Source organism: Sesamum indicum, linkage group LG2, assembly GCF_000512975.1.
Source record: "Sesamum indicum cultivar Zhongzhi No. 13 linkage group LG2, S_indicum_v1.0, whole genome shotgun sequence".
Classification (NCBI taxonomy): Eukaryota; Viridiplantae; Streptophyta; class Magnoliopsida; order Lamiales; family Pedaliaceae; genus Sesamum; species Sesamum indicum.
The window spans coordinates 7,312,401-7,330,010 of record NC_026146.1 but is presented as its reverse complement, the minus strand read 5'-3'; the positions used below and the strand labels follow the sequence as shown (position 1 = coordinate 7,330,010).

At 34.8% G+C, this 17,610-nt stretch overlaps 3 protein-coding genes across 6 annotated transcripts; 2 read left to right on the top strand and 1 right to left on the bottom strand.

The window, feature by feature from the left end:
• Positions 2,107-3,627, top strand: LOC105155533 (leucine-rich repeat extensin-like protein 1). The gene is made up of 3 exons (XM_011071427.2): positions 2,107-2,256; positions 2,333-2,866; positions 3,274-3,627. The coding sequence occupies exons 1-3, from the start codon at positions 2,196-2,198 to the stop codon at positions 3,438-3,440; spliced, it is 762 nt and encodes a 253-aa protein (XP_011069729.1). The 5' UTR covers positions 2,107-2,195; the 3' UTR covers positions 3,441-3,627.
• On the top strand, positions 4,525-10,352 carry LOC105155532 (mannose-P-dolichol utilization defect 1 protein homolog 2). Of its 3 annotated transcripts, none has more exons than XM_020691671.1 (9): positions 4,525-4,799; positions 7,277-7,430; positions 7,665-7,737; positions 7,899-7,965; positions 8,143-8,202; positions 8,612-8,672; positions 8,759-8,800; positions 9,404-9,530; positions 10,038-10,352. In XM_020691671.1, the coding sequence occupies exons 1-8, from the start codon at positions 4,644-4,646 to the stop codon at positions 9,505-9,507; spliced, it is 717 nt and encodes a 238-aa protein (XP_020547330.1). In that variant the 5' UTR covers positions 4,525-4,643; the 3' UTR covers positions 9,508-9,530; positions 10,038-10,352. The 3 variants fall into 3 exon arrangements, with proteins under 3 accessions (XP_020547330.1, XP_011069727.1, XP_011069726.1); XM_011071425.2 differs by having other exon boundaries at positions 10,025-10,352; XM_011071424.2 differs by lacking the exon at positions 10,038-10,352 and having other exon boundaries at positions 9,404-9,934.
• Positions 11,075-13,945, bottom strand: LOC105155531 (F-box protein At1g47056-like). Of its 2 annotated transcripts, none has more exons than XM_020691663.1 (2): positions 11,956-13,945; positions 11,075-11,335 (listed from the first exon to the last, which is right to left on the bottom strand). In XM_020691663.1, the coding sequence occupies exon 1, from the start codon at positions 13,672-13,674 to the stop codon at positions 12,094-12,096; it is 1,581 nt and encodes a 526-aa protein (XP_020547322.1). In that variant the 5' UTR covers positions 13,675-13,945; the 3' UTR covers positions 11,075-11,335; positions 11,956-12,093. The 2 variants fall into 2 exon arrangements, with proteins under 2 accessions (XP_020547322.1, XP_020547321.1); XM_020691662.1 differs by lacking the exon at positions 11,075-11,335 and adding an exon at positions 11,545-11,788.

Here is a 17,610-nt window from a genome sequence, read left to right as displayed (position 1 = left end):
GGTTTGAGGCTCGATATTTCATTGTGAAGTTATCGAATTCAAAACCTGTTGGGGTAGTCTGTGACGCATGCGTGGGCTAAAAAAAAAGAAAGACTACTATCAATAAACGTTCTCCATCATTTAATCTATAGCTAAATAATTTATCATAATTTTTAGTTATAACTAATGTTTTGATCTCACTTATAGAAATAATGACTATAGCCGTTGCAAAATTATAATAAATTAGTATTTATAATATTTTTTTTATTTTTAATCATGATAAATAATGATAATGAAGTGTTATATTTATTCTAGTGTCATTATTTTGCTTGGTGGAAGAAGTTTATGCTCTAGCTAATATATTAAAAGAATTTAAAATTTATCAATATTTTAGGGAAAAATATTATTTTAATCCGTTAACTATGCCTAATTTTAATTTTAGTTCGATAACTATATCCATTTTTGTTTAGGTCCAGTAACTTACGAAAATTGCTTACTTTTAGTCCTTTGAAAGATTTTCGGACAATTTTACCCTTATGCAACTTTTGAAAGATGATTTTAGTCCATATACACTCATAGGGGTAAAATTGTCCAAAAATATACCAAAGGACTAAAAGTAAGTAATTTCGTAAGTTACTGGACCTAAACAAAAATGGACATAGTTATCGAACTAAAATTAAAATTAGGCATATTTAGCGGACTAAAATAATACTTTTCCCAATATTTTATAAAACATAATTTTAGAGTGAGAGGATTTAAAATCTATTATAATATAGAATTACCCAAACAACTCCAGAGAATTTGTCATTAGAGATTTCAAATTTTCAATTTTAAATTCATCAATCCAAATACAACATTAAGTAATTTATTAAATTTATACAGCATATATTATATCATGCTAGCTTAATTATGACAAGTTTAGGTAAATATTCAACTAGCATTTACGTATTATAAGATATTTCATTCTATCAAATTAATATATATTTTTCTTAAAATATTGGGATAATTACACTCTCATCTTCTGAGGTTTGGTGTATTATACGTAGATTTGCTATAGTTTCAAAAATTATATTTAGCACCCCTGAAGTTTGTTTGTTTCTAATAAGTAAATGCATCCGTTAGTCAAAATTCACCGAATTTACTGATATTAATGAAAAATAAAAAAAATATCTATTTTAACCCCGATTGATTTATTACTGACTTATTGCAGATCAAATAAATGTTTTTATGATTAGATTATCCTAACATGTCTTCCCCCATTGCATATAAGGAGGTATATCTTCATCGCTAAAAAAATATTATTTGACCTGTAATAAGTTAGTAATTAGTCAATCGAGGGTAAGTATCAATTTTCATTTAGTTTTTTTTATTAATATCAAATTCAGTGAATTTTGACTAATAGGGGGACTTATTTGTTAGACGAAAGCAAACGTCAAGAATGCTAGATGTAATTTCTCAAATCACAGGAAATATACGTGTAACTACATAAATTTTAGAGGAGAATGTTGGAACTATTTCTAAAATATTAGATAATTTATTATTATTATTTTTCTAAATACAAGGTCTCTTCATGTAACCTGAATGGACATGACTCGGTCTCTTGATCCACACAGCGCGTGTAGATATATGTGTACACCATTATCATCATCATCATGTGTAAATGGAATTGAAAGTCTTCTTTGCATCTTGGATTGCACATGCCACCGTACAAGTTGGCAATATAACAACTCTCCTTTGACATTTTCATGTCCTCACCATCCCGCTCGCGGCCAGTTGACCTCATTAATTATCCTTAGTCTTTCTAAAGTAAAAATGTGTCGAGAATGTTGTCACGTCGATATGGATTGTAATTCGATCGGTGCTTCACGACTCGTATATTATTCATTTTAATTTGATATAAATTTTATTATAAAAAGACGTTTCGCTAAAAAGAATTTTTTTTTGAAATTTATAAATCGTCCATATTCTCGTTTGCAATTAATGCTCGATGCTCGCATACATCAAATATAATGTAACAATAGTTGTTTATAATGTCCAAAGTGGAAAATGATTATCCTTCATTTCCTAGTGGAGATTAGTATGACAATTCCAAGTCAACTTCCCAAGAGAAGACTTTCTTTGATGCTTCCATCTCATACCCTAATCCTTATATACAAGTGATCATTTCATAATATTGATCACTAGTCATCACACTCATATACACTTCATCTCTCACCATGGTTGGAGCACCAGTTTCTTTCTCCGGCAACCAGCCCCAGGCTCCGGCCGCCACCAACGGTACGTATGAGATGTAAAAATAAATATTCTTCAATGTATTAAATTTGTGTAACTCTAACTTGGACGATGAATTCAGATACGATTGAGAAATATGCCCCACCTCCTCAAATGTATGCCACACCAAGTGCACCCATTTCGACGCTTTTGCCATACAATGGGCAGTCGCCGCCGCCACCACCACCATGCTCCAACCCGGCCGCCCCTTACCTAGCTACCACATCTGCCCCTTGTCCAACAAACATGCCAGCATCATCGACCCCCCTTAATACAAGCTACCTCTACCCTCCTAATCCAACATCTCCATTCCCGCAAAATCCACCAACTTCAGCCCCTTATCCTGTCGGCTCAGCCGCCCCACCGCCTCCTTTTCCTCCATGCTCAACCACCCCACCACCTCCATTTCCTCCATGCTCAACCGCCCCGCCCAATACTTATCCTTCAAGTTTGGCAAATACACCAACTACTACTTACCCTCCTCCTTCCTCTTCCCCGTCACCATGGCTAAATCAGACACCAACTTCTTTTTCCGGTCAGCCACCATCTGCCTATCCTCCAGCTGGATACCCCCCACAACACGTTACTCCTTTGGCCCCAAGTGGTTATCCAACAGGTAAAAAACTGTTCGTCTCAATAGTTATTTGTTGTTTTAAAGAATCATACATTGCTCTAAATCTTTGCACCAATATGGGTGTTCTTTGACCTTCTTGTGATCCATGATTTCCAAGGCTTGACAACCTATTCCTCATATCTATATAAATGGTAATAAAAGTTATATGATGAACAAAGCATTGATGTTGCATCGTCGAATGAAATTAATCATGCTCGTTAGTTTCTCTACACCAACATCGTTTACTTGTTCAATGATAAAACGAGATGGCCAAAAAGAGTAACCGATCGATATAGTCATGTAATCAATCATCTTGTATGGAATTTTAAATTCGGATAAAAAATTCTAATTTAAATCGATTACTTTACGACCAACCTAATGCCGATCTTACAATTTCACAATATTTGCAGGCCAGTCGACTGGAAACTATACTGCACCAACATCCACATATCCACAGGCTAATCCTACAAACCAAGCACCACCGTATTCCACTGGAGCCTATCCGACGCCTCCACCCGCTAGCGGCGTCTACCCGACACCTCCACCCACCGGCGGAGTCTACCCACCCCGATATTAGTGTACCAGCAGAGATGCATGAATTTGGATCCAAACCCGAGAATGTTGATGTTTAATATGCGACTTTAATTGGAGCATCCAAAATTTTCTTTGCGTTTACTTTCCAAAGTTTGATTATGAACACTCTTCTTTATGACTTTATAAGATTCAACATGTTTGAGAAAGGATCTTTCTCTATTCTCTGTGGATTTTTTTGGATTGGTTTTTTTATTTTAAATTATGTTACATCTTTTATTTTTATATACATACATACAAATTACGGATATAAATTTTTTTCTCAAATAAAATAAAATGTCATCTTTATGCATATGACGTGTATATGTTAAATAGAAAATGCAATAAGATTTCAAATAAAAAAGGGTAAATTATAATCACCTTATCTGATATTTGGTATAATTACAAATACCTTCTCGTTCTTTAAAAACTTTAAATACCCTTGATTTTCACATTCGCCTAACAACCAATCCATTCTGCTAGGTTTCCATCCAATTTTTGTAGTGAACTGACCAATAAACCCTTTTTTGGATTATAAAATATATTTTTTATGAACTAATATTCTCTCTAGATTATTTATTTTACCCACCTCAAATGTTTTTACTGTAACATCTATAAATTTTAATACATAATTGTGGGATTAATTGATATATGTTTGTGATATTTAGTTAATTAGTAAATACATTATAGATGGAAATTGAAATATATTAAAATTTGAACATAATAGATTGGAGGTTATTATAAGAATAATTTAATCATAAAGAAAATTGATTAACCTGTAATGAATTAGTAATATATTAATGTGAGGTAAATATGAACTTTTTTATTAATTTTTTTGTTAATATCATCAAATTCAATAAATTTTACAAATAGATTGACTTATTTGTTAGATAAAAACAAAAATAAAAAATATTAGATGTATATAACTTTTAAAATTATAAGATATTTACGTGTAATTATATCAAATTTTAGAAAAGAAGTATGATTATCCCTTTATAATTAGATCGAATATCAAGTGTATTAGTGTAATTTAACTTTAAATAAATAATGCAAAATAAACAAAGTAATAATACTCGAAAAATGGACCCATTGTAGTCTTTGTAGATCCCGCAACTCGAAGAAGCATAAACCAATACCCCCCTGCAAGTCGAGCCCCTCATATTCATACCAGAAATTTTCATACAATACAATACTCAAACACGCAAGAAACATGGTGGAGATGAAGTTTCTTGGGATGGATTTTAGTTGTGCGTTGGGATCGCTGGGCAATGGTGAATTCCCAGAGAAAGATTGTTTGCTTCCCTTAATATCCAAGCTATTGGGTTACTGCATCGTTGCCGCTTCTACCACAGTCAAACTCCCACAGGTAAACAGTATGCTTCGCTAGTAAAATTTACCTTGCGGAGATCAGCCTTTTATGTTTTATGTTACTGGGTTTTAATTGTTTCTGTTGAATTTAGTTTTATTTTTGTTGAATTTTGGCATTCCATAGTCTCTGATCGATGTTGGGTCCTGCTTGTTCTTGAGATTTTTTGCTGATTATTGTAGAAAGGTTTGATCTTTGCATGGGGATAGATGACTAGTTTTGAATTATTGAGTGAATGAGTTTATTGCGTTGAGATGTTTTACGATCACCCTAAGGTACTGTGAATTGTTTTCGGAGCGAGGTTGGGAGATGGAGTTTGTTCGTCAGTGAATCCAATTGTGTTCTAAATCTTGCTTGAAAACTTGGTGGCTGTTTTTCTCAAACTAGTTACGTGATTCAATTCCTTTTGTAGTTTGAGCTTCCTAACTTCGTCTAATTTTTCCCTAATATGGGTAATCAAATTTTAAAAATAGGATTTTTGGGCTTGAGTTGAGTCTTAGGTTAGGGTTTTTGCTAATCCACATGGTGATCAATACTGATTTGGGTAGTTTCGGATTCAGCTTTGAGTTAAGAGTATCTTCATTTTGTTGATAATCATTAAGTGGAAAAACTGAATCTTGAGTTCTTGTGGAGTTCAGAGCCTTGCTGCTTGTCTTGTTAAAAATGTCTGATATTTTATGTGATAGGAACTGTACCAGGGTGGAATTACGAAGAAAAAAAAAAGAGAGAAACTCCACTGGGTTATCATAATGTTCAAAGTCAATACAGAAGAAAGCTTGTGAAATTAGTTTTCTTGAATTTTTCTTCCCTTCAGAAGTAAAACGTTATAAAAGAAGTTGGCTATTCTAGAAAAAGAATGAAAAACAAAATATGCAAGTATTTCCGATTGTGATGTCAGTAGGAGCAGTTACTTCGTACTCTGCATTACCACTGAACAAACAAAAGGTCCCGTTGATGCTTTTTGCTGTGGGATCCAATCTGTAAACAGAGCTAGAGCTCAATATGCTAACAGAAGTTGTTGAACTTTTGATGAGGGACTTTCTTCCCAAATGATTCAAGACTGGCTCTGCTTCCCATGCAAGGATCTCTATATTTATGTTACATTTACGGTTTACCTCTATTAAACAGCCACCAAGTAAGCAGAGAAGATAAGGATGGAGCAGACGCATGAGTGGATTATGCACGAGTAAGCTTTGATTTATTTTTGTAGTGGCAAAGATGGATTATAATAAACTAGCCTTTAGCTCGCATCGAGAAGCCCATATAGTGAAGAACAGCTCCAATTCTAAAATGGCTCAGTATAAGAATTATCAATCAAGTGCTTGTCCAGGGAAGGCAAATGAGTCAATCATTTTCTGATCTTGAAAAACAGTATACTTAGACATAGCATCATCCCTTGTACTGGAATGAAGATTTTGGACTTGAATGAACTCTCATGCTTTGACCTGTAAATCTCTTTGGTTTTCTATGAAGCTATGTAGAATGGTGTAGACATGTCCAAAAGCCTTGGTCATCAGCCATATGATGTTCATATCTGATTCTAGGGGGTTAATAACAAGAATTTTTCTGTTCTTCTTGGGTAGTTCTGGGGTTCTGTATTTGAATACTACATTTTTTAATAGACATCAGTGATGAGATTGTTTAGACCTAAAATGAGTATCTGCTGTGGGCGTTGGAGATTCTTATCATAGTGTAACTCAACAGTGACCTACATCTTGTATCCATGGTTAAGCATTTAAAAAGAACAGCATCTGGCCAAACCATGAGTCCACAAAAATCAAAACACTACTGTCAAAATGATTAGCCTAGTTTTCACTTTATGTTCGGACACTGCACGAACATAAAAGTTCTAGAGTACTTATCCCTTAAAAGTTCTAGCAATCTGAAACTACAGTATGCAAATCTGAAATCCCAATCTCCAAGTTTATGGACTGTCCGGTACTTTCTTCTTCACTTGTTCGACCTTTAATCTTTAACATGGTTATGGTTAAGATTGAATTCAATGTAACTTACCAGAAGGAAGTGCTTAGACCACTTGAAAAATCTATTGACCGTTAAACAGTGAGAAATTAATGTGGTGTGTCACTGAAATTAGTCTGGTGTGTTACTCAAAGATTTATAATTTGTTCTGGTTGTCCTCAGAGCGTTGGATTTTTATTTCTGCTAACTAGTGGAACTGTATGTCTTGCTCAATATGACTCTCTTTGTAGTACCTTTTAGGTTCTGGAGTATGGTGGTTATGTGTAAATTGCATTTCAATGTGTATGAGGAAAGAATAGAGGGAAGAAAATATTTAAGTAGTATGATAATGGTATTGGTTGAGGGCTCAAAAACTCATTCTTTCGTGTCCAATAACATGGTGAGCGCTGTGAGTTTTCCTGGTGAAATCTAATATGTCAAGACATCACTCGATTCTGGCATGTAATTGTGCAATTAGCCGGCAACACTAAAATGATTCTTTGGGTTTTCTTTTTCAGATACTAAAAATTTTGAAACACAGAAGTATCAGAGGGCTTAGTGTGTTATCGTTTGAACTTGAGGTTGTCGGTTATACCATTGCTTTGGCATACTGTCTGCACAAAGGGCTTCCTTTTTCAGCATATGGAGAGTTGGCGTTCCTTTTGATTCAAGGTATGTGCTGTCCATGCTTCCCAAATCCATGGGGACTTCTACATAAATGTACATTGGTCATTTTCAGGAGATTTACATGAGCCTTCTCTAATTAACAACTTTTTGTCACAAGTATGATGAATAACAAATTATGAATGCCATACCACATTAGTTACTGTCCCTAATACATGTTATTTTGATTGTTTCATCTGACAAACTAATGTCTATAATTCGTCTCTCCTTTTACCTTTACAGCCATAATCCTTGTAGCTATCATCTACTATTTTTCTCAACCACTGGGAACCAAGACCTGGATCAGAGCATTACTGTATCCTTTGATTGCTCCATTATGTCAACATTGCTCTTTCCACAGACTAACAAATGTTGGAGAATGGCACCTTGTATATCAAACAATTTTCTCTGGTAACTGTGAAATGTTCAATTGTAGCATAGAAATGAAGTGTGCATTTTCCTTAACATTTAACACAGATACTGTGGGGTGGCACCAACGATCTTGGCTGGTCAAATTGATCCCCTTCTTTTTGAAGCTCTATACGTGAGTAACAGTTGGTATTGTGCTTTGCATTTACGGCAGTTCCATATCACTTATGTCCTCCTTTGTTTGTTTCCTCGCTATCTTCTTGGATAAATTCATCATCATTTTTCATATGTCTGTGTCCATGATTACATTTTTCTTAAGTATCTGAGGTTTCATTAGAAATGAATTTGACAGGCTTCCCAACATGCAATCTTCTTCTTTGCGAGGATTCCACAGATTTGGGCAAACTTCAAGGTAAAGGTTCTATCCTGTGATAAGTTGTAAAGGGATCTGACTACCTGTAAAGAATCTGGTGAAGTTTCAGAAAACACAACAGAAAATTTATTAGTTAAAGCAAGTTGATGATATGCAATTACAAAATATCTATAGCTGATACTGTTATGAAGTTTTTCTGTGTTAAAATTTTGAGATGTACAAATGCATAAGTACAAATACATATTACTTAAGGACGAAAGCACACTATAATATGGCACTCTATAATACGGCACACATGAACTTTGCCCTGAAACAGCTTCACTCAGATATCTGTAATGGTGCATCCATTTTCTTTATTGTGATGATATATATCTTTAAAGATGCTTCAAGTGAGGCTCGCTACTTAGATTGCTTATCTGCTTACAAGTTTTAATTGTTATTTGAGCAGAACAAGAGTACCGGGGAGCTTAGCTTTCTCACCTCTTTAATGAATTTTGGAGGTTCTATGGGTAAGTACATATGCTATCTTTTGTTGGCACAGGTAGGTTCAACAATGTTAATAGATTCTATTATCTATAACTTTTTCTGTTTGCAGTGCGAGTCTTCACCAGCATCCAGGAAAAGGCACCATTGAGCGGTACTCTTACCCATTTCTGACTTGATTAAATTTTACTAATTCTTCTTCCAGAAAGTATCATGTTACTTATCAACCTGTGATCACATGAAGCATTTTGCTTATATTGTGTCAGAAAACTCTCTTGCAGCACAAACTTGCTAGTATTCCTGAAAGGCCCTGCTCTTAATATCTCAGACTTCAAAATTGTGCAAAATCTTTCTGCTGCTGCTCCTTGAAAACTATTTTTCCTTTAGTGAAATCACATCCAGATTTTCATCATTTTTTTTTCTGGGGACGTGTATGATTTGAAGAAACTTGAAATCTTTTTCAGTTTGGATGCTGAAAATAGTGCACTTTCAAAAGCAAAAATATTGTGTCGATCATAACAATTTTTTCCTGCTCTGTGATATTGAAAACTTACCTGTAGGAGCTACCTCAAGATCTAGTCTTCTTGTGTATTAACTTGGGTTTTTCATATTTGATTCCACCAATCTTTTTGAATTGGAGGTTTAGAACTTTGATCAGTATCTTCCATTCTTGCCTCATTAGTTCACGCCTTACATTTTTCATAGATCTCTTTGCTCCGTTGTTATCTATTAACCACTTCCCTTGATTCTCTTTCAGTGGTTTTGGGCTCTGTGATTGGCATTATGACGAACGGTACAATCCTAAGTCAAATTATGATATACCAAAAACCACCTGCAAAGAAGGAAAAGAAAGCCGACTAGAGTACTGTGCTCAATACCAGAAGGTTTGTACTACAGATACAGAGACTTCCTTTTCTTGGCAAATTAAGTTTGTTGCATTATTAGAACTGCAAAGAGGAAATCATGGTCGTTGTTCCTACAATGATTTGTAGGGTTTCATGGTCGAATTCTTCATTTCCGTACAATTTACTGTTGCTAATCAAGTTAACAATCTACAAATCAATACTATATTATAGGGAATTTAGAATAGATATCTTAATGCTCATAGAGCCTAGTTCTGCCCACTGTAGTTATTTGATTTAGATTATCTCACTACATGGAGAAGTGAACTTAGTGCAGTAAAATTCAATTACAAGTGGGCTGATCGGGACTCTATCGTTTCATGGACGATCTGCATTACAAATCGTTTCATCGGACTGAGAAATATCGTAATTCAGCTTTTCCGTTTTGTTTGATTTGAAAACGTCGCTGCAATTGCTAAATCCAGTTAACATGTTGAAAGTGAAATTTGACGATGATGTTAACTGCATGTATTTAGCATTATGTGTCAGTGTCACTCAATTTTCCGAGAGATTATACTGGGGTTGCAGACTAGCAGCAGCGATATGGACGATGCTCGCATGCTCCCGCCATTTTAGTGTCGGGTTGGTTCAAGTGTACGTGATTTTAAAGTTCTATTTGGGTCGGGTTTAGTTCAACCATGAGTCTTGAATGAGTTCTGATGGCTTTCATCGTGTTTAATTTTCTGAGCAATCAAATATTAATGTTAGTAATATCTTATTGGACTGTTCGGACCTAAACCAATTCATTTCAACTTCAACGCTTCCTATTTTTATCCTAATAATTCAAATATATTTTGGATTCAACTCGTTTCGAAATCAATCCATCCAAACCCAGCTCCGAGGCCTGCGTTCCGACTTATGCAGATGCATGACAGTCTTGTTCCATCGGTTCTTTAAAGTTGCTATCCTATGTCAAACAGAACTCAGACACTACTACTGAGAAACCAGAGCATTAAACTTGATAGCAGCTGTTCCTTCTCAAACAACACGGTGTAAAATTTATCAGATCCAACTGTATTTAAATAAATACCCTGGCATTACCTTTTGCTTATTAAAATGCGATAGTTACAGACACTCCATTGAGTAGAGTGAAAATGCGTAGGCCGCCCCTCCGTCTTTCATAATATTACACAGACAGGCCCTGTCAGATCAGCGAGTTTCAGTTGATGATATCCGAAGATCAGCTGTGGCATGAAACCTTGAAAGCTTCTGCAGTAAAATTTCCCTTGCATTTCCTAAATGCTTCATGTACCATGTTTTTTCTTTTCCTCAGGATATGCAGAAGATCAACTAATCTGACAAACCAAGAACACAGGCAACCAAACTCTAAGCCGTGACTGGCGTGCTACAGCCACAGCATGTTGAACATACAGTTTACCCTTGAATTCGTCCATGTTTCACCATTCGCAACGAAGTTCTATGGACAAGAGTTTCTCTTCACTGAACATATCTTACAAGCAAGATGCTGTCTAAACAAAGATACGATCAACGACCCTGTACTGGAAACCATGCAAGATATCCACTGAATGTGAGGCAACATAACATATACATGAGGAGTGAAAATTGAGAAAGAGATCACTGTATATGGATTAAGATTAAAAGAACATCAAACAAGTCTGTCATTGTAAAATACGATTGCAAGCCCATCATTTTCAGTCGATGAACAGCTATGCAGATGTGATCTTCATATAGTGAATATTGGAAAAATTGAACTAGAGTTAATCTTGATCTCATGCTCTAGGACCCTTTCTTCATATTCTGGGACTCTTACCAGTGTAAGGGGTGGGCTGAGACAATAACAGAGTTATTCCATGAGCAAATATAGAAACTCAAAGCACAACATTCGGAATAAGTGACATGGGATACAAACACTCAGTTTTGTGAAGAATGTGTGCTAGTTTCAATAGAAATCAGATAAGCAAGCTCTACAGTTCATTGGATTTACATGGCATATTGTCTTTTGATATGGAAAATTAACAGCAGCACATATCACTACTAAAGTTTAATATTTTACACTGCATTCATGCCATAAAAGTTTACAATTCCATTGAGTAACATAACAGGGAAATCTGATTAAAAGAACAAGATAATCACAGAGGACTCTTGTTTCCATGATCAACAATTTCATGGCATTAGATATATTACAAGATACAATTTTGCATGTGATGACACCTTCAGCACCATTACATAATTTCAGCAACCAAAACAATAGCAAGACTAAATCCAGTGACCGGCAAGACCTGAAGAAGTTGAATCATGATTCTCATTTTAGTGTTCTGCATAATGTCGTCAACAGTAAAGGGAGTGCCTAGCTTTTCCCCCTTTCCTATTTAACCTAAGAAACCATATGTTACTATGCCCAATCATCATCATGTAAAAAGGTATCCACTTCATAAACTCAACATACCAGCAAATAGCGCAAACCCAATCTTAAACGTGCCAATAATGGTTCCATAAAGGCATTCAAGTACAGAGAATAGAAGTGCTGAACCAGAATGCAGAGTTGAACAGATCAACAGCTTGACTTGCCAACTGCTAATCTGCATCAGCTCCTTCCCAAATTTTTCCGTGACCTGCTACCAAAGCTTGCCCACCTCCTGAAGGTGCATGCCACCAAGCTCCTCCCTGAAAAAGAACGTAACCTGTTAAATGAAGCAGACCTCGCGTTACCATCCCTATTTCGACCACCCATTAATGGGGTATCAGCAGCACCAATCTCCTGCTCAATGATTCCCGCATCCGGCAATTCAGGCTCGATGGCATCCAAATTCACTGCAAGAGAAACCCTAGTTGCCCTCAACCAATCTGCTCCCTCAGAGGTCACCCCCCGACACTTCTTAACCTTCACCTTCACCAGATTAGGGCACCCACCGGCTAATGCTTCAATGCCATGGTCCGAAACTGGACAACTCTTTATGCACAACTTCCTTAAGGCAATACATTTTGCAGCAATGCATGATATCTCAGCATCCCCAACAGTTTCACTGCCACAGAGAGCTAACCTTTCCAAATTTTGACAATTTGTAGCTAACTTCTCTAAACTCAAATGCGTAGGATTCACACCGATCAACACCAATTCTTGCAGACTAGGACAGTAAGTAGCTACAGCAATTAATCCTTGATCACTTATTCTATTTGTTTTCCATCCATCAATATGGAGCTTCCTAAGCGACCTGCATTTTTCTGCAATCGCCGTAAGTCCAATGTTTGTGCATTCAGGAGTTTTTACCAAATGCAATATTTCAAGGTTTGCACACTTAGCGATTGCGGACAGCCCGAGATCGCTAACCTGAAGCCTCTCTAAATGAATCTCTACAAGCCCATCAGTCCTATCAGCAACAACTTCAAGCATCTTATCCCAATCCCCGGAACATCTGAACAGCTTCAAACTCCTCAAATTCTTAGCCCCAATAATCAACGGCCCGAAGCACTGGCCATTGTAAAGATCCTTCAAACAAATAACTCTCAAAGAATCCGCTGCCTTTCCTGGGCCAATGGATTCAGATACAGCCCCATCGGTAATGCCACGCAACCGCTTCACCGACAGTTCCTCCAGCAACCCACAATTTTCGAGCAAAGAATTCATACCTTTAGCCCCAAAGCTGCAAGACCCACAAGAAAATTTCTGCAAATTCCGGCAATTCTTGGCGAAAATCGACATCCCATCATCAGTGAGCTCGCGGCAGGCCCGGAGCTTGAATCTCGTGAGGTTCCTGCACTTGAGCGAGATCAGAATCAAAGCATCGTCGCCAATGCTAACAGATCTGCGGTCACATTTCAGTGCAAGCTTAGTAACCGCATCAAAACGAAGGAACAAGCGAGGAATGACACTAGCAAGCTCCGTCTGAGCATTGAGCGACAGTCGGTGGCGGCTCTGCCCCTCCACTCTCAGCCAGCGGCGGCACACCAAAGAGGCGCGCTTTCTGTCGCCCGACGAAAGCGAATGGAAAATGCAGGCAAGGCATTCGTCAGGAATGTTCAAAGTGTAATCATTCCCGGCAACGGAGTCATCCAAGTCATCCCCCACTTCATCAGGGTTTTCCGAGCCCGGTTCCGCCACCGGCGGCGAGATCACGGCGGCAGACTTCAAGAATTTGGGCCTCGAGGCCGAAGCTGCCTGGCCCATTCCCTCTGGTGGCTTTTTCCTTCACCGTATGCAAATACGGGCGAATTTATCAATCTTGTTTCTGGTGAGAAACGGACCTGAAATGTGAATTAATTCGGATTTGCTGGAAAAGATTGTTTTTTGTGCTAACTTTTGGATTAACTTTTCTTAAAAGAAAATTCTTGCAATCATCTCCTGCCTTCATTAAGGTGGAAGTTTGGGTGCGGGCAATCCCATTTTCGCTTTTTCTTGAGGATTAGGCGATTAGCTTCACTTCTGCTATCATACATTCTATTTTCAAATATATTTTTGTCCGTCTCCATTTCTGCCCATAGGCATGGGGGGCCGAAAATGGTATGGCTCAAATCAAGCTGTCTCATCCTTAGTTTAATTTTCTCACCATCCATATTCATCTTTTAATTTTACTAGTGGTAAATGCCATATATATAATACTTTTTAATTGAGCAAAATAAAATAGAGGAAATAAATGGATGAAAAGAGATCTATAATCTAAAGGAAAAAATGCAAATGAATGGGATAATTTGTTGAGTAAGAAGTAACTATTATAACGGGCTATTTTGAAATTTATCATAATTATAATTACTTTCTCGTTATCTAAAAAATTATAAATACTCCTAATATAAATAATTATCTAAGAAATACATATCGTAATAATTTATTGTATGGAGTATTTGTTAAACGATCGTCAATTTCAGAGGGACATTAGTAATTTTTTAAATAATAACAGATATTTGTAGTTATTGTAAATCTTAGGAGAACCTATTATAATTTATCTTGAAATATAACCCGAAAAATCTTTATTTTAGTATAACATTACATAATACAATAAATTTATTAATTATTATTATTACTAATTACAAAATTAAGAGTAAAAAGGGTTTTCCTTGAGGTTTCTAACATTTATGGCATGATTGGTATGTAAAAATATGAGTAAGGAATGGAATGACCATTTCCAAACTCATTTCCCCATGTGATAGCAATTCCTTATCTCCCCCATAGGTTTAGCTATTCTCATTATATTGCAAATACATTATTTTTTTTATATATATTTCTAAATAATGTTTAATTAAGATTGACATTTACAAGATTTTGTAATCACAAAAATTATATATTATTTTAAAATATATTAAATATAATAAAAATATTAATAATAAAATATGTAAATAGTATATAACATGAATAGTTTAATTTTTAAATATTTTATTAAATATAATATAAAGATAGCTACATACATATATGTATTTTTACCAATATTTACTATAAGTATAAAATATTGTATTCAATTTATGTAATATTATTGATCTTTGTTCTTTTTTAATAAGTATGATTTTTTTTGGTAAATAAATAAGTATTTATTGAATATCTAATACATGAAAATTTTCAAATATATATATATATATATAGTGTAAATTTATATTTTAGATATGAGACAATGAAAATGTATTAGATAAAGCCTCAATTATAATTTTTCAATATTCATGTCCGTGAGATGGGAAAAAAATAAATAAGCTTGTAAGAAACAACATATTAAGCAACAGTCAAATCTAGAGCCTGGATGACATATATAAGTATGGTCAAATTGTACAACTACATACATATCATCCATATATAATTGGTTGTGTGTTAGACCCATGTCCATCACGGTATTGAATATGTTGTTAAACACATTCGTCTCACTGTGTATAAAATCAAAATTGTGCCGTATCAAGTACTTTGACTAGTACGAAAGATCCTAAAATATGCTTTTCTTAATCCACTTGTAGTCGCTACCGTAGCCTACTGAGAGTGTCAACGATTGTTCAACTGCATGACTCAACTCTAAGGGATTTATATGATTGTCACGAAAATTCAACTTTATTGTAATGATTATTCTACTTCGTTACTAGAAACCTAGTTTTTGTGATAATTTGAGCATTCGTCACGTAGGACATTTCCGGGGAATAGCTCGCTTCCCATTACTCAATAGAGCAATTCCTCGCACATGCAATTCTTTTGTTATTTCTTGTAGTGACAATTGACTACCGTCCCTCTCATAATAGCATAACGGGGGCAAAACCTAAGTGAAAACTTTTCTTCTTAGTAGGTATAAATAAGACTAAAACTCTATTCTAACAGTCCATACAAATATTGTATTACTAGAATGTGGTGGAGAGTGATAATGTCTAGAGTATCTTTTTTTAGGCTTAAGTTCAGCCCATTGATAGCCCCTCCATCTCATCGAACACACCAATCACATCGCACATCTCGAATGCCACGTCACCATAAAGACACTCCAACAAAGATAAACCTAACAGCTGGAGCTTGCTAGGTAAAACTTACACATTTCCGCTTCTATTGGATTCTTCCCTATTAATATGACAAATTTTGTTCCTGCCGGTGTATGACTCAAATGATGTGGCATAAAACTAGATCAACTATATCACAAAAAATAGACATCCCAAGAAACTTGAGTATATCTCAACCACCCTCAATAGCCTTCCCATTTCTGTCATCTTATTACCATAAATAGGGCATTAGGTAGTTCAAGACAAATAACTTAAAATTTCAACTTAATTTTGGTTCTGCACGAATTTCTCTGCAAAATCAGTTGCAAACTCATTCTACACAAGCTCTACATGTTCCATCACCAAACTCCCTAATTGTCATAATCCTATTTATTGTGCTTGCTTTATTTATTTATTTTTAAATTTTTTACTAATTTAAACATTAGAGTATACAGTAAAACCTCTATAAATTAATAACCTTGGGGCCATGAAATTTTATTAATTTAGAGAGGTATTAATTTATCGATAAATTAATATTTTATTAATTAAAAGAGAGACTTTTTAAATTCAGCAAATTTAGTACATATGTATTGAAAATATATGAATTCATATATGTGTTTCATTGATTATATTCATGCATCAATCAATTCTTTGTAACTAATTAAATATATTCATGTATCATATCAATTCATTGTATACAATTAACTCTTATATTCATGGACGCATGTACCAATTTATTGGAATTACTTAAAAATACATGTTTACATTAATTTGTTGCACTTAAATAACTATTATAGCCAATTAAATATATTTATGTATGATGAATGAAACATATACTATATAAATCTCAATATGAAAATAAAATAATTCATAACACCCAACCATGTCTTCTCATTTAAAAAAAGCATCGCAAAATTATCTATGAATGATCAAATGCGTAAAATACAGACTTCATATTTTAGCCAATTACCATAATATTTATGAATTATTAATTTAGAGTTTTAATGGGACCTAATATTTATAAAGGAATTTTTCAAAAAATTATTATCTTATTATCTTATCGAATTTGATGATTTTTTACAAAGGCCCATGTCGGGACCAGAAGATTTTATTATTTTAGAGAGTTTATTAATTTATAGAGTATTAATTTATAGAGGTTTTACTGTACTAATTCTTTGCAGGTTAGTCCTACACTTTGGTGCCTTAGAGTCATTAAGCATTCAATATTTATGGCTCATTTATATATTCTTAGAATTTATACAAGTATTTTATGTACTTATAATTTATTTATAATTCTTTTTATACATACATTTATCTGCCTATACTAGATATTAAAGATGTGAAAAATATTTATTGATAAAAACACCCTAAACGTATTTATTTATCCAAAGACACTCATTAATTTTTTAATCAATTAACTCTCTCAATTATGTTATATTCATTTATATTTAATATTATTTTATATATACATCATCATCATCATCATCATCAATTCATCTTCATCTTGTATTAATATAAGAAAGAAATTGTTGATGTGGGACTGGGACTGGCACTGAACACACCACTCATCCCTCTCCCAATTCTCAACCCTAAGAAATACAACAACACAAGAAAGATCAAATCTTAATCTCCTCCAACAATTTCGATATTCCACTTCCAACCTACAATCTTC